At 34.8% G+C, this 18,499-nt stretch overlaps 3 protein-coding genes across 8 annotated transcripts; all 3 read left to right on the top strand.

Moving 5' to 3' along the window:
• The first annotated feature begins 1,269 nt into the window (after positions 1-1,269).
• LOC130723784 (sucrose nonfermenting 4-like protein) lies at positions 1,270-7,540 on the top strand. Of its 2 annotated transcripts, XM_057574913.1 has the most exons (14): positions 1,277-1,497; positions 1,682-1,930; positions 2,062-2,149; positions 2,651-2,830; positions 3,359-3,496; positions 3,598-3,657; positions 3,891-3,980; positions 4,173-4,307; positions 5,213-5,357; positions 5,428-5,601; positions 5,892-5,955; positions 6,106-6,175; positions 6,636-6,750; positions 7,072-7,540. In XM_057574913.1, exons 2-14 carry the CDS (start codon positions 1,806-1,808, stop codon positions 7,161-7,163), a joined length of 1,476 nt encoding a protein of 491 aa, XP_057430896.1. In that variant the 5' UTR covers positions 1,277-1,497; positions 1,682-1,805; the 3' UTR covers positions 7,164-7,540. The 2 variants fall into 2 exon arrangements, 1 of the variants encoding a protein (XP_057430896.1); XR_009014349.1 differs by lacking the exons at positions 6,636-6,750; positions 7,072-7,540 and having other exon boundaries at positions 1,270-1,497; positions 5,428-5,697; positions 6,106-6,176.
• A 1,198-nt stretch (positions 7,541-8,738) lies between these two features.
• Positions 8,739-11,231, top strand: LOC130726526 (uncharacterized). Its single transcript, XM_057577805.1, has 5 exons — positions 8,739-8,898; positions 9,205-9,359; positions 10,429-10,493; positions 10,578-10,673; positions 10,757-11,231. Exons 1-5 carry the CDS (start codon positions 8,795-8,797, stop codon positions 10,814-10,816), a joined length of 480 nt encoding a protein of 159 aa, XP_057433788.1. The 5' UTR covers positions 8,739-8,794; the 3' UTR covers positions 10,817-11,231.
• A 1,943-nt stretch (positions 11,232-13,174) lies between these two features.
• On the top strand, positions 13,175-16,927 carry LOC130723676 (uncharacterized). 5 transcript variants are annotated; one of them, XM_057574786.1, is made up of 9 exons: positions 13,175-13,704; positions 13,896-13,962; positions 14,349-14,615; positions 14,793-14,885; positions 15,640-15,784; positions 15,896-16,006; positions 16,180-16,262; positions 16,343-16,400; positions 16,545-16,927. In XM_057574786.1, the coding sequence occupies exons 1-9, from the start codon at positions 13,685-13,687 to the stop codon at positions 16,622-16,624; spliced, it is 924 nt and encodes a 307-aa protein (XP_057430769.1). In that variant the 5' UTR covers positions 13,175-13,684; the 3' UTR covers positions 16,625-16,927. The 5 variants fall into 5 exon arrangements, with proteins under 5 accessions (XP_057430769.1, XP_057430770.1, XP_057430771.1 ...); XM_057574787.1 differs by having other exon boundaries at positions 13,176-13,605; XM_057574788.1 differs by having other exon boundaries at positions 13,686-13,704; positions 14,286-14,615.
• The last annotated feature ends 1,572 nt before the right edge of the window (positions 16,928-18,499 follow it).

Here is an 18,499-nt window from a genome sequence, read left to right as displayed (position 1 = left end):
GAGAAGTCGTGGTGGTGGTTGTGCCTCATGGGAAGAGAGAAGTGGTGGTGGCGAAGCAGAGGAGACGACGAACACGTCATGGTTTTTTTGGTGGTGGTTGTGCCTCATTGGAAGAGAGAAGCGGTGGTGGCACCGTGCAAATAATATAGTGCTATGATTTTTTCGAATAGGGAAAATTAAGAACATAACTTCAACGCTAACAGGGGAAAAGCTAAATTTGGAAGCAAATCAATTCCGTCATAGCACACTGAGACTCGGCGCAAATTCCCGCCAAGCAATCCGCACGTGCATTAGCTTCGTAAACATAATATGATTTCATTACATTTTTATAAATTAATTTTAATTTCCATTGAAATTTAAATACCATATGTAGGCATGTATCTTTATTATTCGAATTTTAGTTCAGCTATGATTGAGTGTGACAATATCAATAAAGGTTGGTTCAAGTGTGTTTTATTACCATCGGGTTCGAGCTCTATAGATAAAAAAATATCGCTGAAAGAGTTGGTCTCACAGTGATGTAGATGGTTCCTCGCATATGATTGTCTATGGAGTATATTTCTAAGCACCAAAAGAGTAGGATAATGATATATAACTAGAATTTTGTGTAATGTAGTGTGTTTATGAGTGTTAGTATGAGTTAACAGGACTCGACTCGATTCATTAACTCGCTGTGACTCATGTACCATAAACCTGCATTTCATCGGATTTATTTGGATTTAGGGACAAGCACGAATTTAAAATTAGACCAAGACAATATTTAGGGCCGGATGAAAGTCAAGTCAAGTCTATCATACATATGTAATATATAGCATTAATTAAAAATTACATGTGTTTGTGCTGTAAAAGATTAACCAAACACATGACATGACAATTTGGTTGAAGCTCGTGAGATTAAAATTGAGCCATTTCTTAAAATGAATTGATGATTTCTTTTTTATAAACATCTGATATCCGACCACTCTTTAGATGCCGTCAGATTCATGATTTAGTCACAATTTAGGCTCATCATCTCTCTCCCAAAGTGTATAGTGTGATGATCGAACCGAAGAGTTATTCTCAGACGCTCAACCTGCGTTGTCAACTGAGCTGCGCCGACAATGTTCTAAAATCAAATATTCTAAAGGGCAAAATTATAGTTTGCATTTCAATAAATAAAGTTCCATCAAATCAAAATCAAAATGAAATTGCAGAAGCACACGTGCAGTTCCAATGTGATGATGCCTTTTACCGTTTAACCGCCGGTTTTTATTATTTTTGTGCTTTAGCAATTTCCACCTTCATCATCACAATAATAATTCATCAACCCTATTCAAAGTTCCAACCTTTTTCTATTTCTTCAATTTCCCCTTTTTGTTTCCCCCTTTCTGTGATAAATCTCTCGGTTTTCTCCTCTGAATTTTCTCATGTTTCCATAGGGTTTCGCTCTGAAACTCTCCCTGCTTTCGTTTTCCCAGATTCCATTTCCAAACTCGTGCCTCTTCCTGGTTGAATTTGGTAAGGTTTCTCTTAATTTTAGGGTTAGGGTTTTGTGTGTGCGAGTTTAATTGGGAGTGTTTTTTTCCATATTCGCTTCACTTTTTTGCTTATTCTGTTCCAGAGAGTAATGGGCACTTTCTGTTTTTGATTTTTCGGTTGAATAAAGCATAAAAATATGATTTTTGTTATTTTCGTTTCACAGAGCATTGAATTGTTGCGGCATTTACACGAATTTGCAACCCTGCCAACTGAGCTAGCTGACATGCTGGGATGAAGTGTGGTGCTTGGAAGGTGTTATCAGAGTAGCACTCTTAATTTGAGGTTGGATGTTCAGTCAGAGCATGGATCCTGCAAGGGGTGCTAGTGGTGTTGGAGGGACTGTGTTAATTCCCATGCGGTTCGTGTGGCCGTACGGTGGAAGGAGTGTATTTCTTACTGGTTCTTTCACAGGGTGTGTATTTTGTTGATTGCTATACATGGATATGTTAATTTTTGTTTGCTAAAATGCTCTAGTTTTAGGCTTGTTTATGTCTGTTTGTTTCCTTTTTTGCTCGTCTATTTGATGTAAAATTTTTCTTTAAGGTGGTCTGAACCTCTACCAATGTCGCCAGTCGAAGGTTGCCCAACTGTGTTTCAAGTTATTTATAGCTTGCCTCCTGGTTACCATCAGGTCAGTTTATGATTGTGTTATACTGTGTTTTATTGTTGGATGGTGATTGAGTAGACCTGTAGAAGTTTCATTGTGTTTCTACGTTTATATCTATGTTTGTTGGTTTGGGATAAGATAATTTCCATTGACAATTTTTGAGAGAGATATTTGAGTAGAAAGGCATTCATTAATTGTTTGGCTTCTGAGGGTAGTAGCCGACTAGCTCTATATTTCTGGTAAATAGTAACAAATATGGAATTCATGGTTTAATAGGAAAGTGTAATGGTTTGAGGTTATTTAATAGGTTTTAGCATTTTCTTAATTTTGAAGTGTTATTTTGTTTTCTCAATGGTGATTGTTATCTGAGCTTGAGCAGTAGTATACTGCGTATGTTTGAGGTTGCAAGTATCTGATTATGATGTGCTAAGGTGGAATCTAAAAAAATATGCTTTTGAGAAAATTTGGCCTTTATTCTTGTTGTCTGGGTACATAATTACTTACTTTGAAGTTGCTTGAATGCAGTACAAGTTTTTTGTTGATGGAGAGTGGCGGCATGATGAGCATCAACCTTGTGTACCTGGAGATTATGGGATAGTCAACACTGTCTTATTGGCTACTGATCCTAACTACATACCTGTTATAACTACAGATGCAGCGTCTGAAAATAACATGGATGTGGATAATGAGGCTTTTCGCCGTATGGTAAGATATGGCTGCTCTATGTGTGCTGCTCTTGCCTAGGTTGTACTTTTGAATGATATTTTCAATGAAAATGTTGATACAGGGATCTTCTCGAGTCTGGAGAATTTTTCTAGCTCATCTTAGAACTCCTAAACCCATCTATTTATTATGGCCTCTGAATCCTGCAATATTTATCCCAGTGTTATCAAATAGTTTGGCTAATCGCGATGCCGCTATTGCCCGCTATTCGCCGCTAAATAGCTGCCGAAATAGCGGATTTTTGGCTCACCGCGATCGCGATTTGACAACACTGATTTATCCATGTAGGTTTGTTGAGTCTTATATTTGGAATCAAAATAAATATAACCTTCCTGATTGTCTTATTTGTCATAAGTGATACCCTGGTGGCTTACAATGTCTTGTTTCACATGCTTGTTCTGTTGCACTTTTTAATATGATGTCTGCTCATGTATAAAATGGCATCTTGTATATTTGATCCTTAAATTTAATTGTTCCAACATTAAATATAATATGTTGCTTGCTTTATAGCAAATCCGGTTGACAGATGGTACATTGAGTGAGGTGCTGCCAAGAATATCAGATGCTGATGTACAGATCTCCCGTCAACGTATTTCTGCATTTCTATCGATGCACACAGCTTATGAATTACTTCCTGAGTCAGGCAAGGTACTAATGACCCTGACCCTTTATTTTGTTCTTTGTGAGTTTCTGTCATGAAATCGACAAAACATGAATTACAAAATTAATTTAGTGACTCCTGGGCACAGGTTGTTGCCTTGGACGTTGATTTGCCAGTGAAACAAGCATTTCATATACTGCATGAGCAGGTACGGTGTTTTTTTTTCTGGTAGACTAAACTTTGCACAACTTTTTTCTCTCCATATATTGAATAATGTTTCTAAAATATGTATGATTACTGTCACATCTATCGTGTTATAGTTTTAAGACTTTCTCTTCATTTATCGTATTATAGTTTTCTCAGTTTTAGTGTTGTTGCATCTTCATCCACTGCAGATTAAAGGTTTGCATATGCAGTTTTTCTGATCTGGATAATTTACAGGGAATTTACATAGCTCCTCTCTGGGACTTCAGCAAGGGGCAATTTGTTGGTGTTCTTAGTGCTGTGGATTTTGTCTTAATTTTAAGAGAGGTATGTGTCTTATATTAACAGTTTTGCTTCAATCTTATACAGAACTGCCTGTAAAGTTCAAGTGTTCACACACACACACACACACAGATATATATATATATATATATCTGTTATATATATATCTGTATGTATGTATTTATATATATATTACTTTGCCGTGCTTGTTGAAACTTATTATCGCCCTATTCTCAGCTGGGGAATCATGGATCCAATCTGACAGAAGAGGAACTTGAAACACATACCATATCAGCTTGGAAAGAAGGAAAGTCATATCTAAACAGACAGAACAACAGACATGGAATTGCATTATCAAGACTTTTTATCCATGTAAGTGTTTTGTATGTGACATACTAACAATGTTTATCCATTCATGTGGTTCTGTATGTCTTTAGAATGCGATAAGGCTTGTATTTTTCACTACTTGCAGATTACGGTGTGTAATATATGTGTGCATGCGCGAGAGTGTGTGTGCGTGTGTGTTTATAAAGATGCTTAATGAGCATGTTTAGTTAATTATAGATCCACAATTTTGTAAAATTCTCCCTCTCCCTGGGTACGTGTAGAATGGTGTTTGCAACAAGCGTAAATTCACTAAGCTGTTAGGGTGACTTAGGGAACACATGGCTTATGCAAAGGGGAGGAAATTTTGTTCTCTATAATTGTGATGATACCATGATCCTAACTGAGTATATATTAGCAACATATCAAGCATTGGCTTGTATAAATGTTTTATCAATCATTTTCAAGTATTACTATTATTATTTAATACCCATCCCATTTACCATGCTCTCATTTCAGGCCGAGAAGAAATTGTGATGTGTCCGAGTAATCTTCCTTAAAATCTATCTTGGTCTTGGCTTGTATAAATGTTTTATCAATCATTTCATGATTGAATGAGTTTAACCTAAGAATGCTTAAGTGAAACAATTTTGGGTCCTGCTTCTTTGTTTATGCCATAGTTATCGATAGTGCGCAACAGCGGCACTTTAGCGCTGTCTCGTAGTGTAGCTGACCCCTGCCGCGACGGGATTGCGGCTGTGAAATCCTGCTATTCGCAGTCAATAGCGGCCTTCCCTTTATGGGATTTCATTTTTGGGGGTCATCCGCGACAGGCTGCGATCCGCGATTGACTACTATTAATGCTTTAATATAAATGTGTCTCTCTATTGCACTAACTGCACTATTAGTTCACTTGCTATGTTTGACTTTTTGGATATTTGTTTATGATGCAGGCAGGGCCATATGATAACCTGAAAGATATTGCCATGAAGATCTTGCAAAAGGAGGTTTCAACAGTTCCTATTATGCATTCGTCTTCTGAAGATGGTTCATACCCACAGTTACTGCATCTTGCTTCACTTTCAGGAATACTTAAATGTAAGATTTTATGATATTTTCTTTATATTGTTATTAAATGTTCTTTAATCTTACCAAATTGATTTTTCAGGCATTTGTAGGTATTTTAGGCACTGCTCTAGTTCATTGCCTATACTTCAATTTCCAATCTGTGCAATACCTGTGGGAACGTGGGTACCTAAAATCGGGGAATCAAGTCGGCGGCCCTTAGCAATGTTGAGACCAAGCTCTTCTCTTGCTGCAGCCCTAAATTTATTAGTTCAAGGTGTGAACTTTTTGTCTGACCTTGAACATAGTGTATCAAAAAGAAAAGCAACAGAGAGAAAGAATGCAGAAATTGGTATCCTATTTTACTTCTGAGGTATTAGGCTGATGATAGAGGGCTCTGTCTCCGACTTTGAGAAGAATGTTGCTTTGTGATTAATTATTGAAAGAGAGCTTAAATTTATGGGGTGATTCGTTTTGTTTGTTTCAAGCATCAAAATATAAAATATGTTTTTGCTTTTAATATGACTATAATTATACTTAAATTAGTTCTTGCCCTTTGTTTTGCAGCCGAAGTTAGTTCAATACCAATAGTTGATGATAATGACTCATTACTGGATATATATTGTCGGAGGTATGTTATTTCCTACTATATCCTCAGTATTAGACTTCATAGTGCCTTGTTTGAAGTACTATAAAGCCAATCTATGGTTCAAGTATTTCATTCTTTGCAGTGGCTTCTAAAAGCTTCTAATTTTCCCTCCCCGCCCTTCTTTATTTGTAGTGACATAACGGCTTTGGCAAAGGACAGAGCATATTCTCACATCAATCTTGATGAGATGACTGTTCATGAGGTAAGTTTGTTTTTCATTTTTGCATACCAATTAACTTATGAAGAATTATATTTTGAAAATTAAAATACATGTGTTCTGATTTCATCTTTTGCTTATTAATCCAGATAAGCAATTTCCTTTGTTGTTGAAGTACCTCAGTCTTGTATGGCAAATGATATTTGCACAGCTGCACATAGCTTTTGTTGTTGTTGTTGTAGCATAGCTGCACAAGGGGTCAATATGTTTGTGTTTTGTGAACTTTTTGCATTTTTGTTGTCTTGATTGATCTTTATTATTATTATTTTTTTGGGGGGGGGGGGGTGAGGAAGGAAGATTTCAATTTAAATTGCAATGTTACTGTTAGTGCCATTTTCAGTCTGTAGTCTAAGGCAAGGTTACAGAAATATTCATGAGGTCCATTTTTTATTTGGTGATTTTCTTCTTGGGATCTCAGTATCTCCTTGCATGCTTTATTGTCCAGGCTTTGCAGTTGGGCCAGGACGCATATAGTCCGTATGAACTCAGAAGTCAAAGATGTCAGATGTGCTTACGCTCTGATTCGCTGCAAAAAGTCATGGAACGGTTGGCAAATCCAGGTGAGCTTGTTTTGTCCCCCTCCCTCCTCTTTTTCAGACGACGCATGCCATGCGGTTTCATAATTGTTTTAACTGTCTGATGGGGTGACATTCAAGGTTGCTTAATGTTAGTTTTCGTTCCGTGGGGTTGTCTTCCTGAGTTAGCCTTCAGTTCTTGTCAACATTCATTTGGATCTTTCTGTATTTTGTAGTTTGTACCCACAAGTTTTAATTGAATAGGGAGGGTGTATAATTATTTTCAGATATCCATTGACTTCATTTTGAAGATTGTGATGCTGGAATTTTTGTGATCTCTAATACAGTAATACTTGATTGACTCAGGTGTGAGGCGGCTTGTTATTGTGGAAGCTGGCAGCAAGCGTGTAGAAGGCATTGTTTCATTGAGTGACATATTCAAGTTCTTTCTTGGTTAGTTTGGATTGATGAATGAAGAAGTAAAATGGTATGTGCAGTAAAATAGTCATATATTCTGGCCACACCAGCTATTTAAATGGTGATTAATCTCATTTTATTGTAATACAATTGGATTGGCCTCTTTTGCCTCATTTTAAGATTTTAGGCTAGAGAGAGAGGCCTGTAAATTCAGACTATTTGATTTTATTCATCTCTCCCCATTCGTAGTATCATCTTCAAATGTATTGTGCTACTGATATAGATGCCAGCAAGGTGGGGAGTACATGATCTGTAACCATTCCATGCTGTTTGTTAAGATACAACAGAATTTGAGAAGAAAAAAATTACAGATAGGATGAAGATTGAGAAGCTTTGTTTATTAATAATCCTTGTTTAATTGTTGTCTTAGCCTAATGTTTGAAATAAAACCCACCTAGCTCATTGTGAGTGTGGTGAATTGCTGATAAAACAGTGTATGTTTAAAGAGTCAACTTTAAATAATGCAATAGAGAAAGTGGTGGAGAACTAGAAACAAAGTTAAAGTATCATATGTTGAGAAAATATGATAAATTATCACTAAGATGGTTTCATCAATGCATGAAAAACATCAAATGAGTTTTAGTAAGAAAATTTTAGTATATAGAATCAAAATAGAAGCCAATCAAACAAGTGAAAATTAGAAGATTAAAGAAGAGTTTGAGAGGGGCATTTGAAAATAGTTTAATCAAAATAATCGCTTATGAAGTTACAATTTTGTTTGAGGTCTATGAAATGAAATTATAATTTTTGACGGGATGTTAATTTGATCAATGCAATCCATTTGCGTAATAAAACAAACTTACTCGAATATCAAATATCAGGTAAATAAAAAAGTTGAGTATACATTAATAAGCCAATATATTTGCCTCATAACTTCCCAACAAAGCAAAGTTAAGATCACTTTAGAGCATCTTAAAAACTCATATTGAAGAGCAAAACTCAATACTCAAGAAATCGCATGAAATAGGGAATCAATTTTTTGTCGGTCGTTACTTGTTCTCGCTTACTTGATAGCTAGATCACCTTCTTTCATAATCAACGTGACATTTTTAGAGTAATGACATACGCAGATTCTAAGAATTTCATTCATACAATCGAAAAACGCCGTTAAATGTGAAGCGGAAAAATATTACATTTAGCGAAGGTTTTCACCCTTGGCTATTTTATAACGCAATTTTTTGAAAGTCCGAAACCTCTACTAAACGTGTGGTATGTTTTATATTTTACATTTCACGTTTAGCGGTGGTTAAAAATCACCGCTAGACTCATATATCGATTGTATGTCCAGATTTATGTATGTACACCAATACATTGAAAAGGGACGCAATAAGTTGGAAGTTAGGAGCACCCTATCCTTATCCAATCATTTATCATATGATGCTCTTTTCAAGTCCTGACCACCAAACGAGCGATAAATGTTTCAAGTAAATTTAAGCAAATAAGAAAGTTTATATTGTATCTAGTATTTGTGTTATATATAATTGCCATTTGAGTTAATCTGATGTAGCTCAAAAACTATATTTTAGGTAGTACTATAAATTAAATTGAATTTGAAAGTAAAAGGAGTTGTACTTGAACAGAAGAAGAAGAAGATTGACCTGAAAAGTGAAAAATGGCGAAAGAGATTGAAAGTTTGTCAGAAGATGAAAGACGCGCTCTTCGTGGAAGCAAATTCGCTCCTCTTCCACCTCGCGCTCCATCCCGCACCCAACCCAGGTTCTTCTATTAGAATTCTAGTATAAATAGGAAACCCATTGTAATATTTTACTATCAAATTTGATAATGAATGAATATTGGAATCAATTTCTCTATTCTCCCTTTCGCTATGTTTGGGATCCCATTGAAGAAATCCATGTGATTTCTAACATTTTCCCCTTCAATTTCACACCCATTTGAATGATGGTTACTAACTTCACCAATCACCATTGAAATTTTTGATTTTGAACTCACAGTTTGGTTTCTCACCCCTTCAATTTTAGTGGGTCTGATGCGAATTTTTTATTTATGGATTCGAAATTGCAGGTTGGCTCACCCTGGTGGACCATTGGCGACGAATAAAGCAGCGGCTTTGGCCAAGTTTCTTGAGCGGAAGCTGAAGGAACCCAATGGGATGGATCATATTAACCCTGATCTTCTTGAACTTGCTGTCAATAATGCCAAACAGACTGTTTATGCTAGTAACACTTTCAACTCTCTCTCTCTTTTGGAAAACCCTTTGTGTATTAGATAGATTATATATTTCAAGTTTCTTAATTGATTGATGATTTTATTACTGCAATTATTTGCTTCAAGTGTGTGTGTGTGTTTGTTTACTTTTTCCTTGATTACTGTGGGAATGCAGGGTTTGGCTTTGTTTGTGATAATTTGATGCATGTGTGTGCTTATCCTCTTGGCCATGTTTAATAAAAAAAAATTGTGATTTCACAGAAAAACCTAATAAAGTAGAATTTACTGTAGTATAACACAGGCTACATAGATGGACACTATCACTTGATGCCTCCTCCCAACAATATTTTTTCCATAAAGAAAGGGACTTGAATTTTCACTTATGGGGGTAATGTGAAGGTTGGCAATTGTGATTGGGTGATTGAGTGTATTGTTTTATTGGTTAGACTGAGATTTCTTTATGTCCATTATTATGTAGAGTTAGTTGAGAGGCTGAGAGTGTCGTACACAGTTGTTAATGTTATTTTTCCAGTTCCATGGTTCAGCTTGCCAGCTTTGGTTGTTACTTGTTAGTAGAATTAGTATCAGGATGACGGTAATGGAAGTCTTATCCCACTAAGTGAGGTCGCCTATATCCATATGATCCATATTAAAGATATGATTAGTTTTAAGTTGGTTGCTGCATGCCTAACACAACATTCCTCCTTTATCCGGGTTTAGGTCCGGCTATGCATCAGCACAGGCTGAGTTACATTAGTATCAAGACATTTTAATAAGTATATAACATCTTGTGACTTGTGTAATTTTAATAAGTTAGTATCAGGACATTCAAATCCAACACACACACACACACACACACACACTCTTAGAGCCAAATTAGAGCAGAAACTTACATGCATCCTCTCTTAAGTCTCCCCTTTTGCTTTTAAGAATTTTAGGCATAAGCTTTTCAGTTTCTTTACCCATATCTTCAATCGAATTTGTATGATAGTCATTGAATGTAATCTTTTGTGATTCTCTCCAATGGAATTTGTATGGTAATCATCAAATGCAATCTTTTATGCTCCTCTTTAATTTTAGGTAGTGCTTCTACTTCAAAAAGAACTGTTCGTCACGTAGAATTCTTTGGTGACTCTGATTCTAAGGTATTTGCATTTTTACTCTGCAGTCTGAAATGTAGTTATATCTTCATTTTCCACCTTTTTGAGATTTGTTTTTAATGTTTACAGGATTCTGCTGAAGAACAAAATGAACTATCGGAGGTAAAGAAACTCACAAATAAGAAGAAAAACAAGAAACAAAAGAAGAAAAACAAAAAGCGAAAGGTCATTACTAATTACTTGTTAATGTAATTGGGTATTTTCCTGGAGACTTTACAATGTAAATAAATAGGTTTGTTTTGTCGCAGGATGTTGAGGACCTTGGATGTGCTGTGGTGAAAAAGCCTAAACAGAAGTTTAAATCCTGAATTTTTTGTGCACACTTGAAGATTTTTTGAATTGAGGCCAAAGAAATTTACCATGGTTTCTTTCCTTATCCAAATCTCGCTGATGCAATTGATGTTTTGGACTAGGGATAACATGGAGTCACTGATGCAAATCTTGGTGCATTTGATGCAATTGATGTTTTGGACTAGGGGTCGCATGGAGTCACTGATGCAAATCTTGGTGCATTTGATTCAATTGATGTTTAGGACTAGGATAGCAGAGGGTTATGAACTTGTTTTTAACTTTTTCATTTAGTTTCTTTCAAGGAGTGTGTGTGATAGAATATCGTTGAAACAACTCTAATTTCCAAATTACTTAAAGGATTACAAAGATGTTGGTAGAATGATTTCATTGAAATTACTACTTATTCAAATTGTAAAATATGAATTTGAGAAATCATTAGGATAGTATAACTATACAATTGTGCTATTTAGGGTGTGTGTTCTTAGGTAGGTTTTGCATGCAGACAGAAAAGAATGAAAAAAACTATTTTGTTTTTGTAGAAGTTGGTGTAATCTTTGCTAAGATATGATAAGTTGGTATAATATGATGAAAAATGTGTATTTAGGTAGGGTTTTCCCATCTCTCCGTGTTGTGTTAAGATATCTGTTTTTTCTTATAATTAAAAAAAAACCGTTAATTATGTCCTACAACTATACAAGTATTATATATATTTTTTGTCATTGATGCTGTTTGTTCCAAAGCATCATAATTCCAGAGTCGTATTAAACCTGAAATGTGAAGCCTGTTATATGATATAGTTTATTTTCTATTGTAGTTCACTATTTAATAGTCCAATTCCATATGCTGTAACATAGGTTTGTGAAGTTTTTATACACAGAAGTACATTGAAGATCAGAGGCATCTTTGTTTGTATGAGTTTACTATCAAACTGCATTCTAAATTTGTGCCTATTTTTCCTTTTGAAATAATCTTTTAACTTAAGATTGCAATTCATGAATAAGGTCATCCTAAATTAGAGGATTAATGACATTTTATATGCTCTAGGAAGATTACTTAGAGGATGTATAATTAAGTTAAACTTTGATGCATATAGACCTATTTTCATTTCTATCTTAATTTCACTTCTTTTTTCCTTCCTATTATTTCTTATTTTCTCAACACATTAGAATGTCCAACCATCGGCGAACACATTAGAATGACCAGCCATCGGCGCAGTAAAAAAATACATGAACATAATAGTTCGAAAAGTAGTTATTGTAAAAGAATAATCATTCCTTCACACCTCATTTTTTAGGTGTAAAGAGGTGGAGGAAGATAGAGATAGAAAGAAAGGAGAGAGAAAGTAAAGATGTGATAGATGATTTGATTGATAGGGAAGAGTGAAATAAATAGAAATGGAGGTAGAAAAGAGGTGAAGAAGTGTGTATATATCATTACTCAGTTTTTTAAACATCTAGTCTAGAATTCGATCCCTAAGCGATGTGTACGGAGAAACACCTACTTAACAAAAAAAGTCACACCCTCTAGGGATCCCTGAACATTTCTCTTCTCAACTCATATCCTCCAACTCATATTTTAAAAAATGTCAAACGACTTTATATTTTAATTTAGATAATTTATTATTAGATCTAACAGTTGTGTTTATCAAAAAAAAAAAATCTAATGGTTGTGATTTATTCTCATGTTCTTACATGAAATCATTTTTCTCATGAAATGCATCCTCTAAGTTTTATTATCTTCATATTTCACACTTTTATGATAAAAATTCCTTATATTATTCATTAATGTTTTTTAACCATTTATTTTTTTTAAGAAAACTAGTTCGTAGGTAAAAAAAAAGTTTGTTTAGGTAAAAGAAATCTGACCTAGATTGATTTTTACCCAATTTCATCGTTTTTCAATAATTTAATTTTGTAAGTAAATATAATATAAATTAACCCCTAATATGCACCATTAAATTCAAAGGGGGCATGAGTCTGGTGCTCATACAAACCCTAAAACTTCCAATCGGCAAAATAATATTCTTCTTCTTCTTCTTCTTCTCTTCATTCTTAGATCTGATATCGTCTACATTCACCGTGCCGCCGTATTCGGAAGCTTCGGCCACCGTCTCAATTCACAGGTACCTTCTCAACTCGGAGATGAGTGTAATTTATTTTGTCACTTATTTTATTGGTGTTGACTAGTATTCAATACCTCTTAAGTCTTGCATCAGTGCATGATGCCTCCGAAGCCAAAAAATTGGAATATTCTGTTAAGATGCTTTATTGGTAACTTGTCACACTTGTAATTTTATATTTGTAATTTATTATAACTTTAATTTGTCTTTTACAATAAAGTCCTTTAATGATTTTGTCCCTAAACCTTCTCAGACCACCTCTTCACCAGCAAACTCCCACCTCCAGCACCTCACGCGTGACCTCTGTCTCCGGCCATCAGATCCGGTTCACTTTGACTCCAACCGACACCTCTGAATGATATCGTCGCCATGGAGGTCCAATCTCGGTTTCTCTCTCAACCACTTCACTGACGAACTGCCGCCATCTTCGGCAAACCTGTGAGGGAAGAGGGAGAGACGGAGGTCCACACAGCACGACCGACATGACCCATACCCAATAGATCTTGACTCCCAGACCTGTTGGAATATTTGATATTTCAGACCCAACAAATCTTATGTGTTTTGAGGGTGGCGGAATCCGTGAAATTTTATCAAATAAAGGTTGAGCCTCTGACTTGCAACAGAACATTTGGGAGCTGATCGGAGAGGGTGGTTCGAAGGTGCGTTGGGCTCCGGCGGCATGGTGGGGTGAGAGGGGTAGAGATTGGAAAGGGTTATTTTTGTAAACTTCTTTCTTATTTTATTTTTCAATTTTTTTACAGCAGGTATGCAAACCTATTATAGTAGGTAATTTCCCCTCTTTAATGGTGCAAGACCCACTCTGTACTTGCACCCCCTATTTTATTTTTATTTTATTTTATTATTGAAAAAGACAAAATCTGACTAGTGTAATTTTGAATAAAATAAAATAATTGTGTCGTGTGGCCCAGTGGGTTTATGTGGTTGAGGGTTTATAATTGTGTTTTTGTGGTTTCCAGAGGTTGTCTTCCATCCGCCGCCGTAACCGCAGTCTCCGTCGTTTTCTTCTCTTCCTCTTCGTCGGAGGTATGATATCTATCTTCCCCTGTTCTCATTGATTTGGTTTGCTTTATTGCTGCTTAGGGAGAGGGATTTTATTGTTTGAATTGCTGTTGCAAGTTGCTTTCTCATTTGTTTTTGTGTGGGAAAATCTCATTTGTAGTATTTCTCTTCATCAACCTTGTTCAAGTTTAATACAGTTCAGAACAACTATTTCTACAACTCATTTATTTTTGTACTTGAAATTTCAATTTCAATTTTAAACAATAAATATATTATACAGCTTTAATTTGATAGGAATTTCATTTTTAAACAAAGTTATATTACATAAATATTTATTTTTTGTTTAGATTAAAGCCCACCAATTAACCTAGCACAACTGAACCCTAAGACAAGACAACTATTGTGTTCAGTTGTGGTTGAGGGAAGCCATGACACGACCTTTTGGTATGAAGGGGCGGAAGAGAAAGGACAAGGAAGCTAAATATGATCGCGAAGAAGATGAAGACGAACAAGTGCAACCTAAGAGACCTATGCTCCAAAATGCTGAAGTAGCTGCAGCAAATGAGGAGGATGAACTTGTAGGTATCCCAATTATGCCTAGTGACCACAAGAGTGACAACCCTAATGTCATATTCATTCTTGAAAGGGCTTCTTTGGAAGTCGCCAAGGTTGGCAAGGTAATTTCCTCCTAATCTTCAATTTGGTGATTTCATTTGTGCTTCCTTCCTATTATATTACACAAAAAATGTTGAAGCTTTGTTATTATGAGTTATGGCTTTGTTCATTGCATTCTTAAGATTTTTTTTCTTTGCTGAGTGCTGGCTGACCGCCTTTGATTGCTGTTGAATTTGCAGACTTATCAGCTTTTGAACTCGGATGACCATGCCAATTTCCTCCGCAAAAATAACAAGAATCCTGGTGATTATAGGCCTGACATTACTCATCAGGTTGGTCCAACTTGCTAAAATGGACATGTTTTGGTCTTCATCATCATCCCTCTCAAATCTAATTTTCTTTTTAATAAAAAACTCATCATTCGTATTACTTCTTCTTTCCATTATTGAGTTTAAGGTTATGCTGCTTGGTTGGTGTTATAAAAGTTGGGCTCAAAAATACAATATACTCAAAATTTATTGTGTGCCCTAAATCTAAGTACATTGTCATGTACTCATGTTTATTGGAGTAGTTTATTTGGTTTAGCTCCACTGAGTGTGAACTAAGAGATTTACTTTGGAGAAGAAAAGGAGTTTAGCCATGAATTGAAGTTGGTTAATTTAGCTTTATAATTGTTTTGTGTGTACATGCATATGATTTTCCAATACATGGTTATAATTCTTCACTCTTCGTTCTAGAGTAAATCCCCAGAGGAGCTAAATTTGCTTTCCCCCCTTTCAACTACAGTAATAGTCTTGAATTCTTTTTTTTTTTGCAATTTAAAATCCCATTTTATAATTTTCACGAACCATTTTATATTATATTTCTCACGCACCCTCACACAAGAGCCATTTGGGCTTGAGCGTGGACATTGCACAACCACACTTCATGCTAAAATTGAACTTTTTATTAGAAGAATTGAGTCAACGAGGATCGAACTCGGTTACAGACATGTTAGGCGACAACTATCTTCGAAGCTTAAGTGGTGGGATTAAGACTTAAATGGTTTTATATTATGTTTTTAACAATATCCAATGATATTTTCAGGCCCTTCTATCTATTTTAGATAGCCCACTAAATAAAGCTGGGAGGTTGCAGGCAGTATACATAAAGACTGAAAAAGGTGTTCTTATAGAGGTTAAGCCCTATGTTCGTATTCCAAGAACATTCAAACGGTTCTCTGGTGTCATGTGTAAGTTTTAGTTAGCTGTTTGATTTCCTAGGCTTTAAGCACTATTACCTCATGTGCGCCTGCCTACTTCCTTCAACCTCTCATTTGTTGCTCCTAAACTTTACCCTGCAGTACAACTGCTTCAAAAATTGAGCATATCTGCTGCTGGCAAGCATGAGAAACTTCTCCGCACAATAAAAAACCCTGTGACTCAGTATCTGCCTGTCAACTCACGAAAAATAGGTGAGTTTTTTTTTTCTAATGTTTTGAAAATGATTTCATGGTTACATGATTCTTTTAAAGTTTGTTACAAGGATCTGTGAATCTTGATGGTCACTTATGTGTTTCAGTTCATGATAAATTCTTTTATAAAAATATTACTAAGAGAAGAAGTAATTGCTCTCCTTGGTTGTTAGGTCTTTCATTCAGTTCAGAAAAGCTCGTAAATATGAATGACTACGTATCAACTGTTCCAAGCGATATGAACCTTGTCTTTGTGGTATTCTCACAAGTTCCCAACTTTCAAATTATATTATTGTTATCTCGGTACATGTTTAACTTTTGGTAATCTAATTTAAGGTAGGAGCAATGGCCCATGGGAAGGTTGAGACGGATTACACAGAGGACTATATAGCAGGTAGAGTTTATCCATATACACTTTCGCCTTAAATTTTGTTGTGAATTCTAAATACATTTTACGTTAATGGTAAAACTACCTCAGATAATTACTTCAACCGTCAGTATATTTTAGTTTCTTACTTCGTTGTTTTTCCTGATGCAGTTTCTGGGTACCCTCTAAGTGCTGCTTACTGTATTACAAGGATTTGCAACGCCCTTGAGGCAAAGTGGAAGATATTGTGATTTAGATTCTTCAGTTCATGCCTGAGATACATTTTTCTAGTTTCAGCAGTATATTCATGTAATAACAGGGATAGGCAGGCGGCCTAGCAGTGATGTGGGAAATCAATTTCAAGATTAGTTAACTGTGAGGTTTTTTGAGGGCATGCTTGATATATTGGACCAGAATGGTGCTTTTAAAGTTTATTGATTGTCAATGCTGTATTTGAATTAATCATACCTTCCACCTTGATACATTACAAGGGGATATGCTGAACAGGGTTTAATCTGTATTATGTTCACTGAACTAATACACGGTTCTAGATATTTGATGGGATTGATGTTGAAATAATTTATTTTAAAATCATTTAGGTTGAAAAATTGATTTGTATTTTAAAATGTTATCTTAAATTTCAAAGTATTGGTCCAATGCAATATTTACTATTTTTGAATCATTAACCAAAGTTTTTAGTATTATTTATGTTATCTAAAGGATGACTTTTTTAGTCGATCCAACTAAAAATATCAAGACAGAAAGAATGTTTTAATTTATTTAAGACAATTACATTCATGTTCAAGCTACCAAGTCATCTAAGCAAAAGAAAAAATAAGCAAAAACTGGAATCACATGGGGAAAAATGTATTAATTATTAAGTTCTCAAACACCAGTAATTTGGAAGCGATCAATTGAAGCAACCCAAGTGAAATATGAGAATGGCCCAAAAGTAAGAAGTTGACGAGTAAAAACTGAAAATGAGATGTATTGTATGATAATTTCAGATAAGGGGAAATAAAAGGAATTACAGCTGCATCACGATCCATCTCAGTTATTCATAAGTTTACAATAAGATGCAATAACTTCCCACCACATAAATTGTATGATGTTATCCTTTGTTAATTGTTATGCTACTAGGTTCAGGCATCCAAATTAAAGCGGTAGTACATATGTTCAAAGATCAGCTGAATAAATATTCATCAAGTTTCCTCTTACTAAGGAACATATATTATATTAAGTAGCCCTCAATTGAAATTCGCAAATGTAACATTTCTCTATTAGTTGCAGAGAACATATAAACAAGAGTAAAATACACTCCCCTCCCTTGAGGTTTGCCAAAATGACACTCAGCCCCATTCTTAATCAAAATTTACACTCCACCCCACTTAATCTAACAAGTTAACTACATGTTAAAAGATGCTAACGGAATATTCTCTTTAATTCCAAACTAATAAATTTAAATAATAATAAAATTAAAAAATTCCCTTTATTACTTTTTATTTCAAGAAGTTTAAGATATTTACAATTAAATATTTTCACAATATTGTATAGGAATATCAATGACATTTAAGTTTACAAATATAAATTTAGACTAAACAAATACTTCTATTTTTCTTTTAACTTATTTTCATGATTAATTGTACTAACAAAATTTCATGATTAATTAGATGACATTTATTCCAATGAAAAGCCCAAAAATGGTCACCTTCTCAATTAGTTTATTATTAGCTTCATATATTGGTTGCACTTGCAACATGCAATATTATCTTAGCAAATAAAAATGGGAAATGCAACAAATAAGAGATGATTATTACATGAGGTGCTTGGTCTACTAGAATAACTGAATAAGGTATAGTTTCATATCTCAAAAAAAATGGATTTAAATTCTTAGTAATATAATCTCAATCACATGATGTTGTATGTCCTCGAATGATAGCTCAAGTGGTAAGACCTTGGGGATATATGAGAGTTGGGTATGAGAAGTCTTAGATGATGCAATTTATCTTCTCAATGTACCAATAAAAAATTAAAATATAATTCATATATCTTGAAATTATATAATTCAACATGAATTTTATGAAGAAAAAAAGCCATCTAATATTATAAGTTATATTTGTGAGAAT

This window comes from Lotus japonicus, chromosome 6 (genome assembly GCF_012489685.1).
Source record: "Lotus japonicus ecotype B-129 chromosome 6, LjGifu_v1.2".
Taxonomy (NCBI): domain Eukaryota; kingdom Viridiplantae; phylum Streptophyta; class Magnoliopsida; order Fabales; family Fabaceae; genus Lotus; species Lotus japonicus.
The sequence above is the reverse complement of the archived record's forward strand: the minus strand, read 5'-3'. Positions and strand labels throughout refer to the sequence as shown.

Excerpts from the sequence above, each read along its gene's own strand:
- LOC130723784 (XM_057574913.1), top strand. The coding sequence starts at position 1,806 with ATGTTCAGTCAGAGCATGGATCCTGCAAGGGGTGCTAGTGGTGTTGGA. Across the intron at positions 3,981-4,172 it reads TTGTCTTAATTTTAAGAGAG|CTGGGGAATCATGGATCCAA; the intron begins GTATGTGTCTTA and ends CCCTATTCTCAG. Across the intron at positions 4,308-5,212 it reads TATCAAGACTTTTTATCCAT|GCAGGGCCATATGATAACCT; the intron begins GTAAGTGTTTTG and ends TTTATGATGCAG.
- LOC130726526 (XM_057577805.1), top strand. The coding sequence starts at position 8,795 with ATGGCGAAAGAGATTGAAAGTTTGTCAGAAGATGAAAGACGCGCTCTT. Across the intron at positions 10,494-10,577 it reads TTGGTGACTCTGATTCTAAG|GATTCTGCTGAAGAACAAAA; the intron begins GTATTTGCATTT and ends TAATGTTTACAG. Across the intron at positions 10,674-10,756 it reads AGAAAAACAAAAAGCGAAAG|GATGTTGAGGACCTTGGATG; the intron begins GTCATTACTAAT and ends GTTTTGTCGCAG.
- LOC130723676 (XM_057574785.1), top strand. The coding sequence starts at position 13,855 with ATGTGGTTGAGGGTTTATAATTGTGTTTTTGTGGTTTCCAGAGGTTGT. Across the intron at positions 13,963-14,348 it reads TCTCTTCCTCTTCGTCGGAG|TTGTGGTTGAGGGAAGCCAT; the intron begins GTATGATATCTA and ends TATTGTGTTCAG. Across the intron at positions 14,616-14,792 it reads AAGTCGCCAAGGTTGGCAAG|ACTTATCAGCTTTTGAACTC; the intron begins GTAATTTCCTCC and ends TTGAATTTGCAG.